The sequence below is a fragment of the Desmodus rotundus genome, chromosome 4 (assembly GCF_022682495.2).
Source record: "Desmodus rotundus isolate HL8 chromosome 4, HLdesRot8A.1, whole genome shotgun sequence".
In the NCBI taxonomy this organism is placed as follows: domain Eukaryota; kingdom Metazoa; phylum Chordata; class Mammalia; order Chiroptera; family Phyllostomidae; genus Desmodus; species Desmodus rotundus.
In genome coordinates, this window is record NC_071390.1 from 14,851,647 (window position 1) to 14,872,187 (window position 20,541).

At 44.4% G+C, this 20,541-nt stretch overlaps 1 protein-coding gene and 2 pseudogenes across 1 annotated transcript in view; 2 read left to right on the forward strand and 1 right to left on the reverse strand.

The window, feature by feature from the left end:
- Positions 1-234: 234 nt before the first annotated feature.
- LOC112300161 (nuclear transport factor 2 pseudogene) lies at positions 235-620 on the forward strand (annotated as a pseudogene).
- A 16,606-nt stretch (positions 621-17,226) lies between these two features.
- On the forward strand, positions 17,227-17,338 carry LOC112300539 (U6atac minor spliceosomal RNA; annotated as a pseudogene).
- A 1,550-nt stretch (positions 17,339-18,888) lies between these two features.
- Positions 18,889-20,541, reverse strand: part of SMC3 (structural maintenance of chromosomes 3) — a 33,513-nt gene continuing 31,860 nt past the window's right edge. The window contains exons 28-29 of the mRNA XM_024555636.3: positions 19,938-20,044; positions 18,889-19,366 (exon numbers count right to left, since the gene is read on the reverse strand). Of these exons, the coding sequence (XP_024411404.2) occupies positions 19,295-19,366; positions 19,938-20,044 (179 nt within the window). The 3' untranslated portion in view covers positions 18,889-19,294. The remainder of the gene's footprint in view (positions 19,367-19,937; positions 20,045-20,541) is intronic.

Here is a 20,541-nt window from a genome sequence, read left to right on the forward strand (position 1 = left end):
ATTACATTTATAAGGTGAGGGTGGAGATGCTCAGTTAATGGAAGGCGTCAAAACCACCACTGGCACCGCCATCACTGTCATCAGCATCATCGCCACGAGGACAACAGAGGCGTGAACACTGAATAGAGCATGAACAATGCTGTCTTAGGCCCTGTGGTCTAGGGAATGACAAGCTGCCACTGCTGCCATCATGCTAGCCCTTCGGGTCTCAACAAAGTTGGGCGACGCTCCAGAATGAGAGACAAGCCAGTGTGGGAGCAGACGGGATCCAGCTTCATCCAGCATTGCTACCAGCCATCTGATAACAACAGAAGCCAACTAGGCACAATTTACATTGACGTGTCATGCCTTGTGTGGGAAGGACAGCAATTCCTGGGAGAAGCCGCCATCGTGGAGAAGTTGTCTAGCCTTCTGTTCCAGAAACTCCAGCCCAGCGCTGTGGCGCAGAACCACCAGCCCAGGCCAGACAGCTGCATCGCCAGCCTGACTGGACCAGCTTCAGGCCAATGAAGACCCCGTCATGGGGTTCCACCAGATGTTTCTATTAAAGAACATCAACAGTGCTCGGGTTTGCACCAAAGACAGGTTCTGGTGGGCTTGCCCAGCACAACTTTGGCTGAGCTCCTCTCAGCCAGGCACTCAGGCTGTTTCCTCCTCCTTCCTCTTCCCGATACTATTCATGATCCTCCAGAGGCTCCACATATCATACACAAATGAGCAGGACCGTGGAGGGAGCGGGTCCAGTGTGCTGCCTCCGCCTAGGAATTGTGTTTGGATACTAGGCTCGTTACATGTACCAGGAGTTTGTGTTGAACCAGCACATACCTAGGAAAGACTTAAGTAATGCAAAAGGTTTTCTGTTTTTCAATTCTACCGACCAGTTTCTCTAGTAACCCAATGAAGCGAAGGAGAAAGCTGCTGCCTCACCATCCAGTCACTGACGGCCAATGTTTCAATGCTTCGCGATACAATAAAACCACAGAAATTTTCTTTAAAAAAAAAAAAAAAGGTTCACATGGAATAAAAGTAGTTTGGGGCTCCGAGTCCTAAAGCAGCTGAACCCCTGGGACCCCTGAATTCCCAAATTCCATCAGAGAGCCAGGGGTGAATCCTGCTTGGTGGCCATCGTTGATTTTGCAGGTGGTGAACTGGTGGCCATTCAACTTATTCTAGTCTGTCCGTGGCCTCAACTGGCGTCTGTTCTTCTGACGTGGCTGGGTGGTTCGGGCTCCCTGCTCTGTGCTCCCACCGCGTCTGGGGCTAGCCCCCTCCTCACCTGTCCTGTCATTGTTCCTTGCTCCCGTTGGAGATCAGGAGCTAGTCGGAAGACAAAGTGTTTCTGTCTTCTCGCCATTGTATCCCTGGGACTACACACAACACCTGACGACCTGAGGCGCTATTACGCATTTGTTCAATACCTGAATGAATAATGACCAGGCTCTTTCAGTCATCATACTTAACAAGGGGGAATGAGTTAAGTGAGTTAGGGAGCATTTTTAGCATGTAGCGATTAAAAATGACAATCATAAACATTACGTGCCAACAGAGAAATAACGTTGTGAGAATGCTAAGTAATGGACAAGTGAAATTCCTCTTGACCTCGCCTAGAAAATGAGGCCACCTACATCTGCTATGTTGGTTGGTTGTGATGATTTGAGACAAATAGGTAACACGTTTAGCGTAGTGCCTACTATGAGCATGTGTTTGATACATGGTAGACATGTCGTTATCACTATAATTTACAGCGATAGTGAAAGATAAAACAATTCCTTTAGGCTGGTTACAACTAATAAAACAATAGGTTTTAACCATTTCTTTTAGTATAGCTAAGTAATGTTATATTATCTATAATTTCAAAAATGTTGTGATTAACTGACCTGGGTTTATTACCAGCTCTCTGAGCCTCATTAATAAAGTCGATAAAAAGTATTATGCCCTACTTGATTTACCAGGTCTTAGTGAATTAAATGAACCTCCAAATGTGAGAGTACCTCGAATGTAGTCACTCACCTTTTCCAGTTCTTTCTCTCTTGCCTTAAATTCCCCCTCTGGTGTCCTTGCGAAGGGCGTCCTGCCCGCAAGAGAGACCTTGAACAAAAAGGGGAGTCAGTAACTCAAGAGCAGACCTGTGTGGGTCTGGCCTTGACTTCAGGAGGCAGGGCACCGGGGCTGGAGGGCAGCTGGTGAGCAAATCCAAGGACAGAGGACCCATGGAAAGGACCTCGGAATGACTGAGAAGTGGAGACAAGTCCACAGCTCTAGCTTTCCACCTCTTGTACCTGAGCCTCCAATTCCCCCTCCTCACACCCCATTCTCACTGCTGGCTGTTTGGATCTGAAACACAGGAGCCTTTGACTCCGTCCCCATCCCAGGCTGAGAAAGACCTAGGTCTTGCCTAGTCAATTGTTGCAAGTTAGAGAGCCCCAGCTGCTGATGGGCACCAGAAAGGTTGTTCCTGCTACTAGGTTTGTCACTTTCTGACTGCCGGAGCACCCCACATCCCAGCCGGTGTGTGTTCTGCTTCCTCCCTCTGAGACCCGCTGCCAGAAATTGGAGTAAGGGACCACTCAGATGTAATAGAAACAGTCACATGTATTTGGAGTCCTTTTCTTTGAAAAGTCCAGCGGCCTCCTTTGCACCTGTTGGCAGAATATCAACTTCCTGTTACGTTCATGCTGCGTGGAGGAGTCTATTAGAGTTTCAGTTACGAAATCAACAACATTTGGGAAGCCCTGCCAGGTACTTCCACCTAATCCTCACAACAGTGCTGTAAGGTAGGACTTATTTTTTGTCCATTTCTCGTCCGTTTTTTGGACAACAGAACTGGGTCTCGAAGAAGTTCAGAAACCTAAACAAGATCACACAGAAGCTCTGGGATTCAAAATCAGGCCTCCGGCCTGTGGAGAGACTGGCTCTTTCTAGCACAGGCGGAGTGCTGGATATGAAGGGTTCTCTATAAATTCACACTTTCTGTATGCTCACCAAAGGACACTTTTTCATTGCTTTTAAAGACAGAGGAAAGGAGAGAGGGAGAGTGAGAAACATCAGTGTGTTAGAGAAGCATCGATTGGTTGCCTCCCAGACACACCCAGACCAGGGATCAAGCCTGCAACTTAGGTATGTGTCCTGACTGGGAATTGAACTCACAGCCCTTCAGTTATGGGATGATGCTCCAACCAAATGAGCCACACCGGCCAGGCTGTACATTCATACTTTAAGGCACTACTACAGCTCTAAGCACATAAGAAATGATCAAATACTTTAAAAATCAGTCTTGGCTCCAAAGCACAATGAACAACAGCTCCATGGACTACTCAGAATGACATGGAAAACCAAAATTCTTACGCACACAAAGAACTCTAAAAACCCTAGGAAAGAAAGCTATTAAATCAAACAATATAAAGGGAAATTTAATACAGGTTAACTTAAAATAATAGGATTGTCTGACAAAAATGTTTAAGTGGTATATGCTTCGATTGCATTTTGCTCATTGCTTCGTATCAGGTGGTACATGGTTTCAACTGGTCCCATTGCCAGTGATGTTCATGTTGACCCTTGATTAAGGGGCCACCTGCCAGGCTTCTCTACTGTACTCACTCTTTCCCTGCTTGTAACTCAAAAGAAATTTGCAGGGAGGCCATTAGGGTTCTATTGCATGTGTGCAAACTGCCGTCAACAGTGTCTGCAACTGACATAATGGCAAAGGAGGGGACATATTCCACAAAACTCAGTAAGTAGAGCCACAAGCCACAGCAGTGGTTTGGATATGAGGAATGAGGGGGGAGAAGCTACCGAGGACGTTAAGCATCCTGGCAGGTGGAGACGGGCTAGGGCACACAGGAGAGCAAGCAGTCGGGGGTGAGGGCAGGTTCAGTCTGTAGGGAGGTTCTCACTCTCAAACTGAGAGTCATTATTTTTATTTTAAATTGATTTGCAATTTAACCTTTAAATAGGTAACATATTCATGTGTTATAAAAATATTAAAAATACACAGAATATTTTATTTGGAAATTAAGCAACATAATTCTAAATAATCCATGGGTCGGAGTAGGAAATCACAATGGGAATTAGAATATATTTGGCACTGAATGAAAATAAAGGCCCCACACATCATCGTTTGTGGGATGCAGTTAAAGGTGTACTTAGAGAAATACATATAGCTTTAAATGCTCATATTAGAAAAAGAAGAAAGATCTAAAATCAATGATCAAAGCTTTCATCTCAAGAACCTACTAAAAAAGAACAGACTGAATTCAAAGTCAATGAATAGAAGGAAATAATAAAGACAGAAATTCAGGAAATAAGTGGATAAATGGATAAAAATCAATTGAACCAAAAGCTACTGCTTTGAAAGGATTAACAAAATTGATAAAAAGATGCATCAGGAATAATCAATTAGATAGATAGATAGATAGATAGATAGGACACATATCAATGACACAGACGGATTTCAGAAACATTATCTGGAGCAAAGGAAGCCAGACGGAAGAATGCACAAAGTGTGATTCTGTTTACTTGAAACTCTAGAAAAGGCAAACGTAGTTTACAATGACAGGAGGCTGATCAGTGGTGTCCTGGGACCAGGCTTTGGAGCATTGGCTGTGAAGGGCCGTGAGAGAACTCTGGGGGTGATAAAATACAGTAATTTCTCTGAGGTATGTAACTGTGAGCCGTTGCTAATCACAGGACGGCTTCTGCTTAGTCTGATGAGACCGGCCAGCTTTTCAGAGTGGCTGTCCCACTTACCCCTCACCAGCAATCCGTGAGAAACTCAGGAGCTCTCTGTCCTCAGCAAACCGGGTGCTGGGAGCCCTTCCCATTCTAGCTGTGCATGCGGCTGTGTGGTGGCAACTCCTTAAAAGGTTTTCGTTTACATTCTCGGAAGACTTCTCAATGCGCGCTGGCTTTTGTGAAGTGCCTGTTGAAGTCTTTTGCTCGTTTTTAAAGTAAAAATTGGGTTGTCTTTTTCTAATTATTTTGTAGGATTTCTCTGTATATTGAAATCGAGTCATTTGTTGGACAGAAACGTCAGTATATCTCAAATCTGGAGTATTCTTGTTGTGAGGTTGAACAGCTTGTCATATGCTTACGATCCATTTCTCCTTCCTTTCACTGAGAAAAGTCTTCGTATTTTGTCCATTTTAAAATTAGGCTTTGGCCTTTTTCTTATATATAAGTAGGAACTCTTTATATGTTGCAAAGATTAGCCTTTTGCTTTAACATTAGTAGCAATTTTCCTTCTAGCTTGTCATTTATCTGGCTTTGTTTAAGGTGTATTTCTTGGCCATGCGGGGTTTTTGTTTTTTGGGGGTGTGTGTGTGTGCGTGTGTGTGTGTGTGTGTGTGAATGCAATGGAATTTGTCAATCTTTTCTTTTGTGATGTATGGTCATTTTCAAGTACAACATCCCCGGACACACCAGAAAGAGATGATTTCAGGCAACATACAACAGCGATGGCCTGAGCCTGGGAAGGGCCTGAGCTGGTGGGGAGGGACAGAGGTTCAATTAGTTTCTCTGCTCCTTACGAGCCGTGGATCCTGGGGCAAGTTACCTCACCTCGCCTGGGCCCAGTCAGCATCCTTACCAGCAAAGCAGGGATGAGGCCCGGCTTAGAGAGTTGTCAGAATTAAGTGAGATAGCGGGAGAGAGCGCGCATGAAAACCGCTTGGCACAGGCCTAGCACCGCGTACAGACCCTCCACACAAGGTGCTTCTCCTAGCTCTCCACGTGATGTCTGTGCAGGTGTGTGTGCAGGTGTGTGTGTGACAGGTGTAAAAGTCTGTGTGTGCTTGTGAGTGGGAAGAGGCAGGGCCGACTGTGGGATACAGCACACAGTTGGCTCAATTACTCATGGGCTCAAAATAAAAAAGTTGCTCTGAGCATTTACAGCCCCCAGGATGATTATAAATCCCACAGTCCTGGCCCCAGGCCAGACCACTCCTTGTTCACCCTCCCCCACTGCTCCGCTGGTGGCCGGGCCGCTGTATTCATTTCTCTCTGGATGGCCTGGCCCACGGATGCCCAAGTCCTGGGAGGTCAGAGAACGTCAGAGGCATTCAGGGTGGTCCTGAAGGGTCTGGAGCACAGGCCAGACCCCCAGCGGTCTGATGGGCCTTTTGGGGAACCCCCAGGACTGCTTGCCTGCCCTGAGGAGCTCTCCAGGTCCAATGAGCCAGTCTGGAACCAGTGAGTAGAGGGACGCACAACCTAGCCCAGCCAGGGCCCAAAACCCCAAGTCCCTCCCACGATGGAGCAGGTGGGAGCACTTTAGGCCTCAGCTTTTCTGAGAAGGGGCCTGGGTTCTCGGGGAGGGGGGGTTATACACCCTTTTCTGTTGCGCTTTGGGAGACCTGGCCATTTAAAGGACTCCAGCTGTGATGACAGCTAAAGGGGAGGTGCCACAGATTCGGGGTTGGAGGGATTGAGCAAAGGAAAGAGGACTCATGGGCATGGACAACAGTGTGGTGATTGCCAGGGGTAGAATGGTAGAAAGGGACTAAAAGGTAATGGAAAAAATATTTAAAAAATAATAATAATAAAATAAAATAAGGACTGCTGTGAATCTATTTCTAAACAGACCAGGCACCTCCTCCCTGCTGAGTTTTGAAAAGCTGTTTTCTTGTGACTTTGCTAAAGCTGAGAGGCACAGAGACACCTCTAGAAAGTCAACGCAATGGCAGGCAGGCCTCTAGTTCGCCAGAAGTTCCAGTTTGCCCCATGGCAGCATAGGGGCGGGGGTTGATCCTGGGGCAAGATTCCCTGGGCAGCAAGTCCAACCTCCTTCTCATCCCACTGACCAGGAAAGTGGGGTGCTGACAAGGGACAGTTCACCCACATTAGAAGCAGGTCCCTGCTGAGGTCTGGACCCCAGGAACACTCTCTCAGCCATCTCAGTGTCCCAGCATTAGAGTCACGGCCTCAAGTGATGCCTTAGCAGGGGCTCAAAGCGATGCGGAGCTGGACTCAAACCCACCTCCCTTTCTCCTCCCCCCGAGATGCCACCAAAGTTCTAAACAAAGAAATACTTTGTAAGATCCTACTTGAGGGTGACTGTCATAGATTAAGATGGCTGCAAAAGCTTGGCTCTCCCTCCCATGGAGAGGTGGGGCCCCATTCCCCTCACTTTAGAACTGAGCTGGGCTTCGTGACTTGCTAGACAAATTGAACCATGTGGAACTGATGGCCAGGACTCTCACAGCTGGTTTCCTCTAACGTCATACCAGGTATGGGAATGAAGCCACCCTGGACTCTAAAGGTCAGCCCACCTGCCGGAATCCCACTTAGGTGACCCTATCAGTGACACCATCCATGCCATGTGGAGCGAAGAACCACCTGGATGAGCTCTGCCCAGGTTCTTGGCCCATAGAATCATGAGACACAATATGTTGGTAGTTCATAATCCACTGAGCTTTGGTGTCCTTTGTTAACAGATAACTGTACAATTACTCTTCATCTCGAACACACCAGAGAACAGAGCGGCCAGCTGTTGAGTTCTTTCTAAAGCAAATACACTGCCCTCCCCCGCCCAAATTTTATATACTTTGTATGCATGGATTTCTTTCCAGCCTCTCTCCAAGGGGAGAAGTCTATTCCTGGCTGCAAATATGACAAATGTCACTTGGATGCCAACAAGCACAAAATATTAAACCTAATGTTTATGGAGAAACCACTGTATGCAAACCATTGTGTTCATAGCTTCGTGTGGTGTCTCCATTTCACCGGAGAAGAAATGGAGACAGAGGTTGACAAATTTGCCAAGACCACACAACCAGGAAAAGGCAGGGCTGGGTTCCAAACCCCTGCTTTTCTCTCCATGGACTGCTTCCCTTGATGGAGGGAGCTTCTCTGTGGCCCTCCCCATATACGAGACAATATACCAGACAGGCTGTGTTGGTAGCACTAGGGACTCTGGGGCAGACGCTGGGGTGAGGGTCCCAACACCCCAGGAGAGCTGCCTCCAGGATGATGAATGAGCACAAACCCCAGGCCCAGCCTTTCTCCACCTGCCCAAGCCCCCTCCTCAGGCCCCTGCCACAGCTGTCACCAACACAGCCTCTGATCCGATTACAGACCCCAGAGCCCCCAACCGCCTCCTCCTCCTCCTTCTCCTTCCAGGGCACAGGAAGGCAGAGACCCATCCCGCCTGGGAACAGCGCTGAAGCTAGGGGACGAATCTATCCAAGGCACCACCAGCTGCCATCTTCCCTGTGGCCCCCGCCTTCTGAGCTCATTCCCTGGGGTCTTAGGCGGCTGGTGTGAAGAGGGACAGGAATGAGGGCCCTGCGCTGGGGATGTGTGGAATCCTGCAGTTGGCTTTGTTTAGACGTAGAGTACCGCGCAGGCCTGGGCTCCACACCTGCTACAGGAGGAAGTCACCTCCTCCTCCCACCCAGTGGCTTCCTAACACACTATTGGCTCAGGAGCCTGAGTCCTGGGTTAGCTCTGAGCCTCACCCTTTATCAACTTGGTGACTCTGGGCCTGCTCCTGATCTAACCTCCAGTCTCCTCATCTGTCAAATGGGTTCATCATAGCACCTGACTCATGGGTTTTGGTATCTCAGTTCCTCACCAAAAACCAGAATCAGCCCCCACAATTCACCCCTATGGTACAGGCCCCTGACCCCCACTTTCCTCCACATCTCCCTTCCTTCTCTCTACCCCACACCTACTCAGCTGGGCTTGACCGGCATTGCTCTTTACCCAGCCTCCCCCTTCCAACCCTGAAAGCTACTTTCCTCGTGCTTCTGAGGGATGGAGTGGATGGTCAGACAAGCTTCAGATGTTCAGAAAATGTATCCAGTACTTGGAAGTAAGGCAACTGGCCTACTGGATGCTCTCTCACAGCCACACTGGGGCACTGTCCAACAGGCCCCAAAGGGTCATCTGACTCTCTGAGGAGAGGTCATTTTGTTTGATCCCCTGTTTTCTATTAACTAGGGCCCAGACTCTGTAAAGTCAGATGTTAACTTCAAAGAAATGGAGGATTGGGAAGTTGGAAATGATTCTTATAGGCTAGAAAGATAACCGCAAAGGTTATGGTTTTATTGGCCTACAGAACGTTTGCCGTCCTGCTGGCTCCCTCAGTAATGAGATAGACAAATCCCTGGTTCGTGCTCACTATACTGTGTATGACAAGCACAATGTAGTTTGAAAACTATAGTTTGAAAACTGGGAGTGTTTCAAGTTTTCAAAAAGTATGCTTCAACAGAGATCGCATGTTTGGGAAAGAGGCCAGAGCTCAGGTGGGGGACCCCCGAGGGCGGGGATTGGTCAGAAGGAGGTTGAAGCCCCTGTTGATGATGGCAGGCTGAAGGATGGAGAGGGAGGCTGAGTTTGAGGTGGGGAGTGCGCCTGTGTCCTGAGTAGATGGTGATGCTTGATTGGTCGTATGTGGCGGGTGGGGAAGCGGGGGGGAGGTTGGGGGTGGACAGAACTACCGAGGAGCGATTGCCCAACTATAGTGGTGAAGCCAAGTGGCAACAGAGAGCCAGGAGGTCACTGGTCCCTCTCCCCAAACCTGAGCAGAGGAAGATGAGAAAATGTGGTCTCCATGAAAACACTGTCAAGGATGAGATATTTCAGAGGAAATCCTCTGGGGGGGTTAAAGGAAGGTTCCAGGTGTTGAGACTGAGGTTCAGAGATGTAAGAGGTTTTGGGGGAGGTGGGGTAAGTATGGAAGATGGCAGACAGCAAGGACCTGCTCCTCGGGTCAGGAATGAGGAGGGCAGCAGGTGGCAGGAAGCCATCTGGAAGGGAAGCTGAGTCATGGAGGCCTGTGACAGACCAGGCAGGCCCCGGGCTTCCTGCCGGAACAGGGCCTGCTGCAGGCTCAGAGGCTCGGGTGCATCAGGTCTGCCCTCTGGCCACGGAGCAAGAGGAGGCGACCGCTGAGTTGGTCACGCTCACTTTGGCTCTTGGCTTTCAACAAACCTCCCTAGAAACCACAGGTGTACACGGAAGGTATCACGGCGGCAGGCTGCAGCCGTCAGGCCCTGGTCCCACCTACAGAACTGCGGGCAGGGACCCTCAGCGGGCAGCCTCCAGGTCCCTTCTCCTGAGGACGCCTAGGAACCGTGCTGGGAAGTTTAAAACGACTCTCCCCTCAAGATAGGAATTTGCTTAAAGCCCCCACATAAAGCGAGGGTGTTGGCCCACTCCTGTGGCCAGCCAGGACGGACGTGACTCGGTCATCTCTGTTACTCCAGCTCTCTAGCCCTGAGCCCTTTCTGTCTAAAGTTCTGCTAGCCACAGCCCCCAGTCCCCCCCCCCACACGTCCAGCTGATGCCCACTGTTTACCATAGTCCAGATGAAAGGTTCACTTTCTCTGGAGCTTTCCTCTGCACAGATGCCTGAGAAAGGATTTCTCCCAGGTTCACCCTCTTTGTTTCCAAAGGTCAAAGAGTTCAATAGGCCCAACCCTGCTCTTTGAGCCCAGCAGATTGCCCCAGTTAACAGGAATTACAGGTGGACCTCCTGGGCCCTGCCCCTGACCTGCTGGTTTGGAATCTCCAGGAGGAAAGGCTGCAGAAATTGCATCTTCAACAACCACTCCAAGTGAATTCGATGATGAGGCAAGGCCTGGGTAACATAGGTGGAGATTAGAACCCCTCCAGATGGCCAAGGAGATAGTATATGGGGTCCTGCACCCCTTTCAAGACAAAGTTCTGGCTAAAACATCCCAGCTCTTACTTAGCCACCAGGTTCATCCCTGGGGTGGGACCGAGAGAGCCCACTGAGTGCAGCTTATCTCCGGCACCTGCGCTCCTTCCCCGGGGGGAGAACCGGGTCAAAGAGAACTATAGCCAAGAGAGAGTCTGTGGTGGGAGTGACGGAGGGGAGAAGCCTGGGTGTCAGAGTAGATGGCCCACTGGCAGGTGGAAGGCTCCCTGATGGGGAGGCCCCACGTCGCCGTGGACCTTAGGGGAGGACAGTCCGGGAATGCCACCACTTAGGGCTGCAGGGCCGGGTGGAGAAAGAGCCCCTTTGAGGCTCAGTCTTTGTTTGGAAAAGGAGAGCAGTTCCGCCCTCAGGGTTGCTGTGAGGCTGATCTGCCGCAAGGAATCGAAATCACTCCGCACAGGGCATGGCACATCGAAAGTGCTCAGTAGGTATGGCCGCTGTCATCCGTCATTCATTCAACAAACACTCTCTGGATAAAAATGGCAAAAACAAACAACAAAACCAAAAAGAGACAGATATGGTCCCCATGCTCATAGTGCTTGTGGAGTAGGGTCTTAGGGAATTTTACTCTAAGGTAAAGAAAAGAAGACAAAGGTTTTTGTTTTTCAAGTGACAGAGGGAAAGAACCTCCGGGAAAGCACAGGCTTGATTCGGCCCAGAGCCCTGCCATAGCCCTGCCCTTGCCTCTGCTTTAAATTCAGTCGTTTGTGGCAAGAATAGACTGTAGAGGTCCCAGGAAAGGGGGTGGCGTAGTGAGACCTCTGAGACTTCAATCTGTAGAACAGATAAAGTTGTCACCCCTCCCCCTGCCCCTGCTCTAATGTGTCTAAATAGCTTGGTGACCTGGAACTATTCTTAGTTCAGTCAACTTCCATACCCTTCTCTACCTCGAATGTCTCAAGTTACTACTTTAAAACCCTCCTACACCTGCAAATTACACAGTGAAGAATAATCCAATGGATTTGAGGGCCAAAGGAGAACATGGACGGTGGGGATGGGCCCAGAATCACAGTCCTGCTCTTCAGAACTGGAGAGTGAATGAGAACTGAACCCAGGCTCTCCTCCGGGAAAGCTGAGCTCTTTCTGCAAGTGCTCCCTGTGCAACAAACGCCTTTTTAAAAATTGGGAGCACAGAATGTGACTGGGGGAGGTAAGAGGAGCTGAAGGTTAACCTCTAGAGAATTCCAGACCCAAAAGCACTCGGCCAGCACCCCACGCTGCAAAGAAGTGTGTGGGTCATACAGGTAGGGGAAGAAGGGGCTCCTGGGTTTGGATTTGCAGCTCCATCTCAGGTACTGTCTGAAAGAGCCTGCATAATCCAGGATCGTGTCACAACAAAGCCTTTTGCTTTTGTGGCCTGGCATCCCTGTGGGGTGGAGGCTGCAGGAAAGAATAAAACTACACGCATACACCTCCAATGGATACACAGCTCTGAAACCAACCAGTCAGAAGTGACTTTCACCCTGCATTGTGGCTGGTGGATCTGCAAGTTTGAGTTTTAAAAAGACAGCCAGAGAGGTCTGGTGAAGCAGAAGAGACCAGGGTTCTACTCTCAGCTCCACCTCTTTCTAACAGAAAGTTTTAGGCAGGTTACTTCACCTTCATGGAAGCTCAATGTCCTCTTCTGCAGACAGGGTTTAACACCACCCACCTCCAACTTGTTGCCCTGAAGTGAGATGATAAAAGGGCCTGTTTGGTATTTAGTACACAAGTAATAACTATTAAGTGGCTTACCCAAGGTTAACTGGTTTAAATCAGGCCCAGGCAGAAGAAGCTCCTGCTCTGAAGAGAAACAAGCAGTGCTGTTGTAGGAAAGGGCTGCCATTTCGTTAACAAGATGCCATTAAACAGCTGCTGCATAGCTTTCTAAATAACAATATAACTTGTTGCAATTTATGACTGAGCTGCAAGCAGTTAACACTTGGCTCATAAACTCCTGCAACAGAGAAATCTCAAGAATATCACACGTCAACCCATTTGCTCCTGGTACTTCACTAAAGGAGAAACTAGAGAGGAAACTAGTTTGAAAACGAGACTGAAAAAAGTGGAGGAAGGGTTGGCGTGGGCCGCGGGCCCCCTCTAGCGGTGCTGAAAGTGAATGGAGCAACTTGAGATTTAGGCTATTGGGAGGAAAAAGTAGCTGGGCAGACAACGCTGAAGATAGATAGCACCAAGCTTGCCAACCTCTGCAGTGATCATTTCTAATTCTGAGGTGGTATAATAGACTTCTGTTGGGAAAAACCTCTCCTAACCAAGGCTTGTGCCTTAGAAGTGGCACAGTTCTTTACTATGTTACACGTTAATTGCCTCTGTGACTTTAGTCCCGAATGATTTGGCTTTACACCCTTGTCTTTCACGCCCAGTTTTCTACTGTGCTTCTCTCTCTCACCTGTATGTGTTATATATGCTTCCATGTTTCAAGTCTTTATAACCATTTTTAATGGCTGAATAATTTCACTTAATTTATGAGGCTAGAGCAGGACTTGGTATCATGGTACACTTGAAAGTTTTGCATAATTAACATGCCAGGCACTGGTCCGAACCGCACAGATCCGAAGAAAACGATTACATTCAAATGCTAATGTTCACTTTGCAGTGGACTTACACCCTCTGATGCAATGAATATTGCATGAGAGAGTGCGTATCTCCATGTTCTCCCCGCAGACCTAATATCTGTGCTGCCTCGTCTCCCCGTGCGCTTACTGGCTGCCACAAGGGCTCTTACACCCAGGAGACTGACTCTCTGTCTCTAGGAAGGGGAGACGAAGTGCCACATGGTGGCAGATTTATGGAGCAATACTGGCATCTTCCAGGCAGAAGACTGGCAGCCAGTCTCCCTAGGACACTGAGACAAGTGATCAGAGTGTACCAAAACAGGGGAGGCCTGAAGAAAAAGTGGGGAGGGTGGGGGAGGGCAAGGTGAAGAAAACTAAAGATGGTACCTCACTCATAAAATCTGTTGCTCTAACATAAAGGATCAATCAACACTGTGCAAACGTAACCCAGCATCTCCCTCATTTCCATAGTTAACCAGGGAGAACAAAGACCCAATGCATCGGAGAGTCCGCTCTACTCAGGCAGGAAAGCTTGGGTTTCGTTCTGGCTCCATCAGTTACTAAACTGTCTCTGCTCACTCAAGTCATTTGGGTCGCTGACCTGGGCGTTAACCTGGGCGTTAACCTGGACTTCCAATTTCCTCCACCATAAAATGAAAGTATTAAACTAAAAAACCTTGTGTCTCTGGATCCTACATGTAAGGCCTGATATTTTTAGCTTGCAGTGTGTTGACCAAAAAAAGTTGTATTTAAGAAAAGGAAATGCTTTATAAAACCTGAGTTCCTGTCAAACTGATTCCTTCTAGAAATGTAACTGAATCGACCCACTTTATCAAGAATTATTTAATGTGACCTAAATAAAGGTCATACCACGCCTCTAGGAACAGACAATTGAAATAGATTCTATCACCATTTTTCTCAGAGGAAAAGAATGTTTCTCCCAAAAGAAGTATAAAACCTAGGGAATAAAGGTATCACTATGGGCTTAATATTCACACAAAAGTAGAAGATTTCTAATTACGTATTAATTTAAAAAAAAAAAAAAGGCCCTGACCAGGTAGCTCAGTTGGTTAGAGCATCATCCCCATCCACCAAGGTTGTTGGTTCAATCCCAGGTGAGGGCACATACAAGAATCAACCAATGAATGCATAAATAAGTGGAACAACAAATCAATGTTTCTCTCTCTTTCTCCCCCTTCTTTTCTCTTAAAAAAAATAAATAAATGAAATTTAAAAGAAAAGAAAAAAGAAAAAAATCCTCAAGTAAGGAAGGGCATTCCTAGCTTCTTGGTAGTAGTTTAACCCTTCACTGTCACCAGTTTTTAACTGCATCAGTGTGCATCTGTTTTCCATTTACTCTACCCTGTTGAATATGCAAACTTGGCTTAGTCATTAGTGTTCCAGGATAAGAAAAAATGCCGGAGTAAGAGGTGAAGAAAGATGAAGAAGAATACCACGCTACTATTTTAAAAAATCCCTGACAGTAGTACTTTCTGCCCCTCCCTGGCAAGCATCCCAGCAGCATGCTTCTCCAGTGTAAGGTGACCATATGCTGGGTGACAGTGAAATCTTAATCTGTCTCCTTTTCCTCAGCATGCATATTCTCCCTTTGTGGGGAGCTGGATGGAAGTGCTAGTCCTCTATCTTGAGAGTTATAATGAGACAAACTCCATTTAAAAATTAGCCCTGGCCGCGAGCTCGGGGTGTTGGTGTCCACTGACGCCAAGGTTGCGGGTTTGTTCCCTGGTTGGGACACATGCAAGAAGCAACCGACGAATCCTCTCTCTAAAATCAGTATTTTTAAAAAAGAACTGTTTTCAAAGACAGGGTTGCTACTACTTACTTTTTTAAAAAAGAAATCCTCCAAAACTCGTCTTACACTTTTTCTTACTTCTATTATATGACTATTATATCACTATTCGTGTTTCTATAAATTGCATTATTTTCTTTAAAATTAACATTTTTTTCACTTATTTTGGACGGACAAAAGTTTAACCCACGTCATCTATTCATATTTTTTTAAAGGTGCCAAAATCATACAAAATCATACCCACGTCATCTATTCATATTTTTTAAAGGTGCCAAAATCATAAAGGTGTTCATATGCTGATTTCTGAGAATCTATCTTAAAATAATCCTAAATTTCCAAAGAGTTTTATGTGTTAAAGTGTGTTGGGTTTTTGTTTGGTAATATAGCTAAAAGAAACAATCTAAGCATTCAAGAGGAAATATTTAAGTAAATTAGCTACTTCTATTTGACAGAATTCCGTGGCTTTAAATATTTGTTTCCAAAGAGATTAAACACAGGAATATTTTATATTGTATTACTAAGTGAAAAGTTTAGTATATGAAATTATATAACTAGTATAAATATAAATAACCACAAAACTTTTAATGCAAATTTGAAGAAAATGTCCCAAAATGTTAATAGTGGCAGTCAGCTTGTGATTTAAAAATACTAGGTCATTCCAGAAAGTATCCAGCCATGTAACATGAAAAATAGAGACATTTATTGAAGAAGATACAAGATACAAGAAACGTTGTACATAGGACAATAGTGCCTCAATCTCCTTCAAAGTAGGCACCTTGGGACCTCACACAGTTCTCCCAGCATCTCTCCCATTGTTCAAAACACTCCATAAAATCCTTTGTTGGAATCACCATCAACTGCCCGGTTGTATTTTCCTGAATCTCATTGACAGTCTGAAATCTCTTCCCTTTCAAAGGTGATTTTAGTTTCATGTCAGGATCCTGTGTCAAAAGCTCAGACACGGTGGTTTTTGGAATCCCAGATCAGCTGCTGGTTCTCACAGTCAGTCGCCGATCTTTGTTGATTGCAGCCCCTACACCTTCAACACTCTCAGGTGTTCTGCTTGTTGCAGGCCTTCCAGAATGTGGATCACTTTCAACAGATTCTTGACCATCTTTGAAGCATTTGGGCCACACTTTTATTTGTGCTTCACTCACTGCATTGTCCCCATAGTCATCTGAGTCATCCAAGTAGTTTCTGTGGAGGAATGTCCAAGCTTAACACAAAATTTGATGCAGATTTGTTACTCCGTTCTCTCATTTTGAATGTGACAGCACACAGTACACGTGCTCACTCAAAAACGTCTACCACCCCCACTGACTAGTTCAGTAAAGTCGTCATTGTTCACACATGCGCATTCCAGTCCTCTCCTTGGCTGCCAAGTTACATCGATGTTGCACAAACTGTTCTCATTATATTAACAATGGCAGGACTTTTTCTGGACAGGCATTGTATACACTTTTCAAATCTACTAATATATATACTTTGTAGCAGTATTAAAATCTCAAAGTGGAGAAATCAAGACAGAACTGTCCAGCCACAGAAGCACTTTAGATTTTCTTCTGAATCACTAGCTAATTCCTGGGGTCAGTTTCCATCCTTTCTCTGTTTCTGGGCTGACCAAGTATACCCAACATGGTCACACTTTTCTATTCATTTTCACTAGAATAAATTTATGACTAAGATATAGCAAAGAATATGGGTTTTATATTCATGTTCTATATTTCATCATTTAGGTGCTTATTGTTACAAATTCACTGGAGCTTCATTATACTAATATCCTTGGGGAGACGCTCAGGAATACTGTTCTAGAATGATGCTATGAATATAACATCCCTTGCCAAATTTTATATTACGGAGGGTTGGTCACATCAGAGCAAAGCTATAGATCATAGACTACACGCCAACCACGGCAACCTCCCTACATACTGATTCATAATAAATACTCTCAGGGAGATGCTTAAGAAACATTTTAGGAATACTAGAAAAATATTGTTCTTGCATAACCCTTTGAATGGGGTCCAAGCCAAACTGTCTCTTAGGGAAGATCAGTTATATTATGGCAAAACTATAAACAATATACTGAACATTAGAGATTCAGCTAGTCAAAATGAAACCTCAAAAAATTTCTAAATTCAACTTCAAGTCACAAAACTATTTGTCTCACTTTAAAAAAGTGTCTCTCATATAAAAGGAGAGGTCAGCACTCCCCTTGACAAGGAGGAAAGAGGATCTCAGGCCTAACAACATGCATACAGCTAAGGCATTGACATCATTTTTCTGAATTGTTCTAAAAAATAAATAAAAGTGCTTCTTTAGGAATTTCTGGCTTCCACTAAGAGCAGCAGCTCCTAACAAACCAAATAACCTGTCGATAACTATAAACTTGGGGGGATAATCAACCAGAAAAATAAAAGGTTATATATACGATTGGAAAGGAAGAAACAGAGTATCTCTAACTTGCATGTGACATGATTGTCTATGTAGAAAATCCCCAAAAATCAAAAAACATAAAACCACCACTGGAATAAAGGAGTTTTCCAAGGCTGGGAGAATCCCAATGTGGGCTGTAATTCCAAAAAACAGAATCAAAGGGGGAAAAAATGTAACTTTACAGTGAAGATATTTGACAAAAAAATCTTGGGCAGCCAATCAAGGTACACATCATCAGCAATACAGCATGTTAATAACGTATCATGTGACATATGTTGATACTTCACCCCTGTGGCATTAACTCCAGTCTAACCATACAAAAAAACATAAAAGAAGCCCAAACAGGACACATCTGAAAAGTACTCCTCAAAACTGTTAAGGTATGAAAAACACAGACTGAGGAAGTGTCACAAACCAGAGGAGACATGACAACTATCTTCTGTGGGATTTGAGAAAAGAAGGCATGAGTGGAAAAACTGCAAGTTTAGTTGATAAGCTACTAACTGTACCATGAATGTGCTCAATGACCAGAGAATCTACATCTAAACCCTTGAAGTTCAGCATTACCCTCTGTATTTTTAAGGACGTACAGCAAAAATTCTATACACTTTTGGGGCCACAGACGCTGTGTCCAGCCCCAGTTTGGCCTGCGCACACCCACTGACCCCACCATTTTACTGACAGAACGGCACACATTGCTTCTGTGTAAGTGATGTCCTTCAGATACTTGGCGGCTTTTCAGACATGCATACCTTTGACGGCCTGGGCAATTTCATGAGTGTTCCTAAAAGTGAACAGGAAGGTGAAGACTTGAACTTGATTTGCATGATTTTGTGGGGTTTTCTGGGACAAGTGAATAGTGAACCATTCAGGTCACTTCAGGCCACTTACAGGAAAAGAGCACAACAAAGCAATTTTAAAATAAACAAAGACCTCATCTGAGGGGGAATAAAAAAATGTGTCAGTAATAATGTTTCCCAAAACTATTTCTTACCCAGAAAAACAAGGAAATTTTATGGCTCAATTTTTTGGTTCTAGTGTTCCCAGTTCCTCTTAAAACTACCTTCCCAAATTTTATTAAATACACTGCCATCTTAAATTTAAAATAATCTTTAAAGGACTGTTATATGGACTTTAAAGCAGGGGTTCTAACCTACAATGAGATAAAGAATCACCTGGGGGAACTTCAGAATTAACAATGACCAGCACACCACCCCCTGAAGATTCTGATCCAACTGTAGGGAAAGATTCCCACAGCGTAACATTTTTAAAAGCTTCCCCCATGGATTTAAGCATGTAGCCAGGACTGGGAACCACTGATGTAATTCAGCAGAATATGAAACCATATTTTTAAAATCTTCTTTTAGGTGAAGGCAGACCTTTTCTTAGGCAAAATAAAACACAGATACTGAAGAAAAATCTGTTTTTAATTGTACAACTATAAATGAAAAGACACAGAAAACACAAAATTAGTCACAAAACCAATTATTTAATTGAAGCTATAAAAAAAGAAGCAATATAAATTGATAAAATAATTAGGAAACGATATTTAGCATGTTTCAAAAGATTTAAAACAGGAACAGGACACTTACAAAAAGTTGTGTGGGAAATAAAATTCTTAAACTATACATAGAAATGTAACATTACAGAGTTTATCTTATAAAATACAATGACAGAAATATAAAAGGACTGTGTGTGCTCTAAGTCTGAAAACTATTAGTAACAACCAGATATCTAGGTTTAAATTTACAGTTCCTGGGGATGAGAATCACAATAGTATATACATCTTGAAAACCAGGGGACAATATTTTCCAATTAACCATGGGTGGTATCATCTTCCACGAAGTCTTTGGCCATCTCTGCTGTGATCACATCAATATGACTAACCTGAAGAATAAATGTTAAAAAACAATCTGTTAAATCTTAAAGAAATATATCAGTGTTCTCATGATATAAGGTATTATTTAAAACACACAGCTATCACCTATAAATTTTACATACAAAGTCAAATGGTTCTAAAACATTGACCAATAAAACCTTTATAATGGTGTTTGTTCAATGTGCATGTTTAAAAATACTCTGCATTTCAATGCTCTGAAGACATAGATAAGTACTTATGTCTAAATATTATTTTGTTATTTCAAAGAACCAATTTTAATTAAGGCAAAACACCAGGAAAAACTATGTGGTTCAGGAAATACAAATCAATTTAACCTAAGTGTTGAAGACTGCATTAAGTACCGAATAGACAGGAAGATACTGTCTCTTACTGCCAATGAAAATAAAATCAGTGCAATGAATGCCAAAGTAAAAGTTCTGTCTTTACAAAGACATCATCTGATAAGCAACTACTTTCTAAGCTTTCTTTCATGACTAAAGTAACATAAAAAAGGATTCAACAAATATAATAGATTAAATACTATTATGAACTTCAAAACTTCATGTAAAAAATTTTTACCTTATTTCTGAACTTTACACCATAGAATTTGTCAGCTGACTCAAGCAGCTCGGGCCTAAAAGTAGTTGTAATAAATTGAGCATGTACAGCAAGTTCCATAATCATATCTGTAAAAAAAAGAAAAAAAAAAAGAGTAATGTAACAGAATCTTTTTCTCAGATCTCAAAATCTGAAAACCAACTATCTTTACACTTACTTAAAATTTAAAACAGCCTGTGAATCTATTTTTCATGCATATACCTACAAAAATTACCGCCATATTTTCTTAAATTAGGGATAAATCTTTAACCCCAATATCTTAAAGTACAGAATACAAAGAAGCAGCAACTTCTAGCACAGCATTAGAAATAATGTGAGAGCAAAGTAAGTTTTCCCACACAAAAAGACAAAAACAACCTTTCCCCTCTACCCACTCCTCAAAGATCTTTTGAACTTACTAAAGATCAAATACAGATTCTTTAAATACAGAATCAACTGTTTATGACAGGAACTACTCAAACATTGAGAAATACAAGTTTAAAATGAGAGACTTCTACATAAAAGTTTAACTGAAGGAGGATTTTCAAAGGATTCGAAGAATTACACCTTTCTCACAGAACTAAAC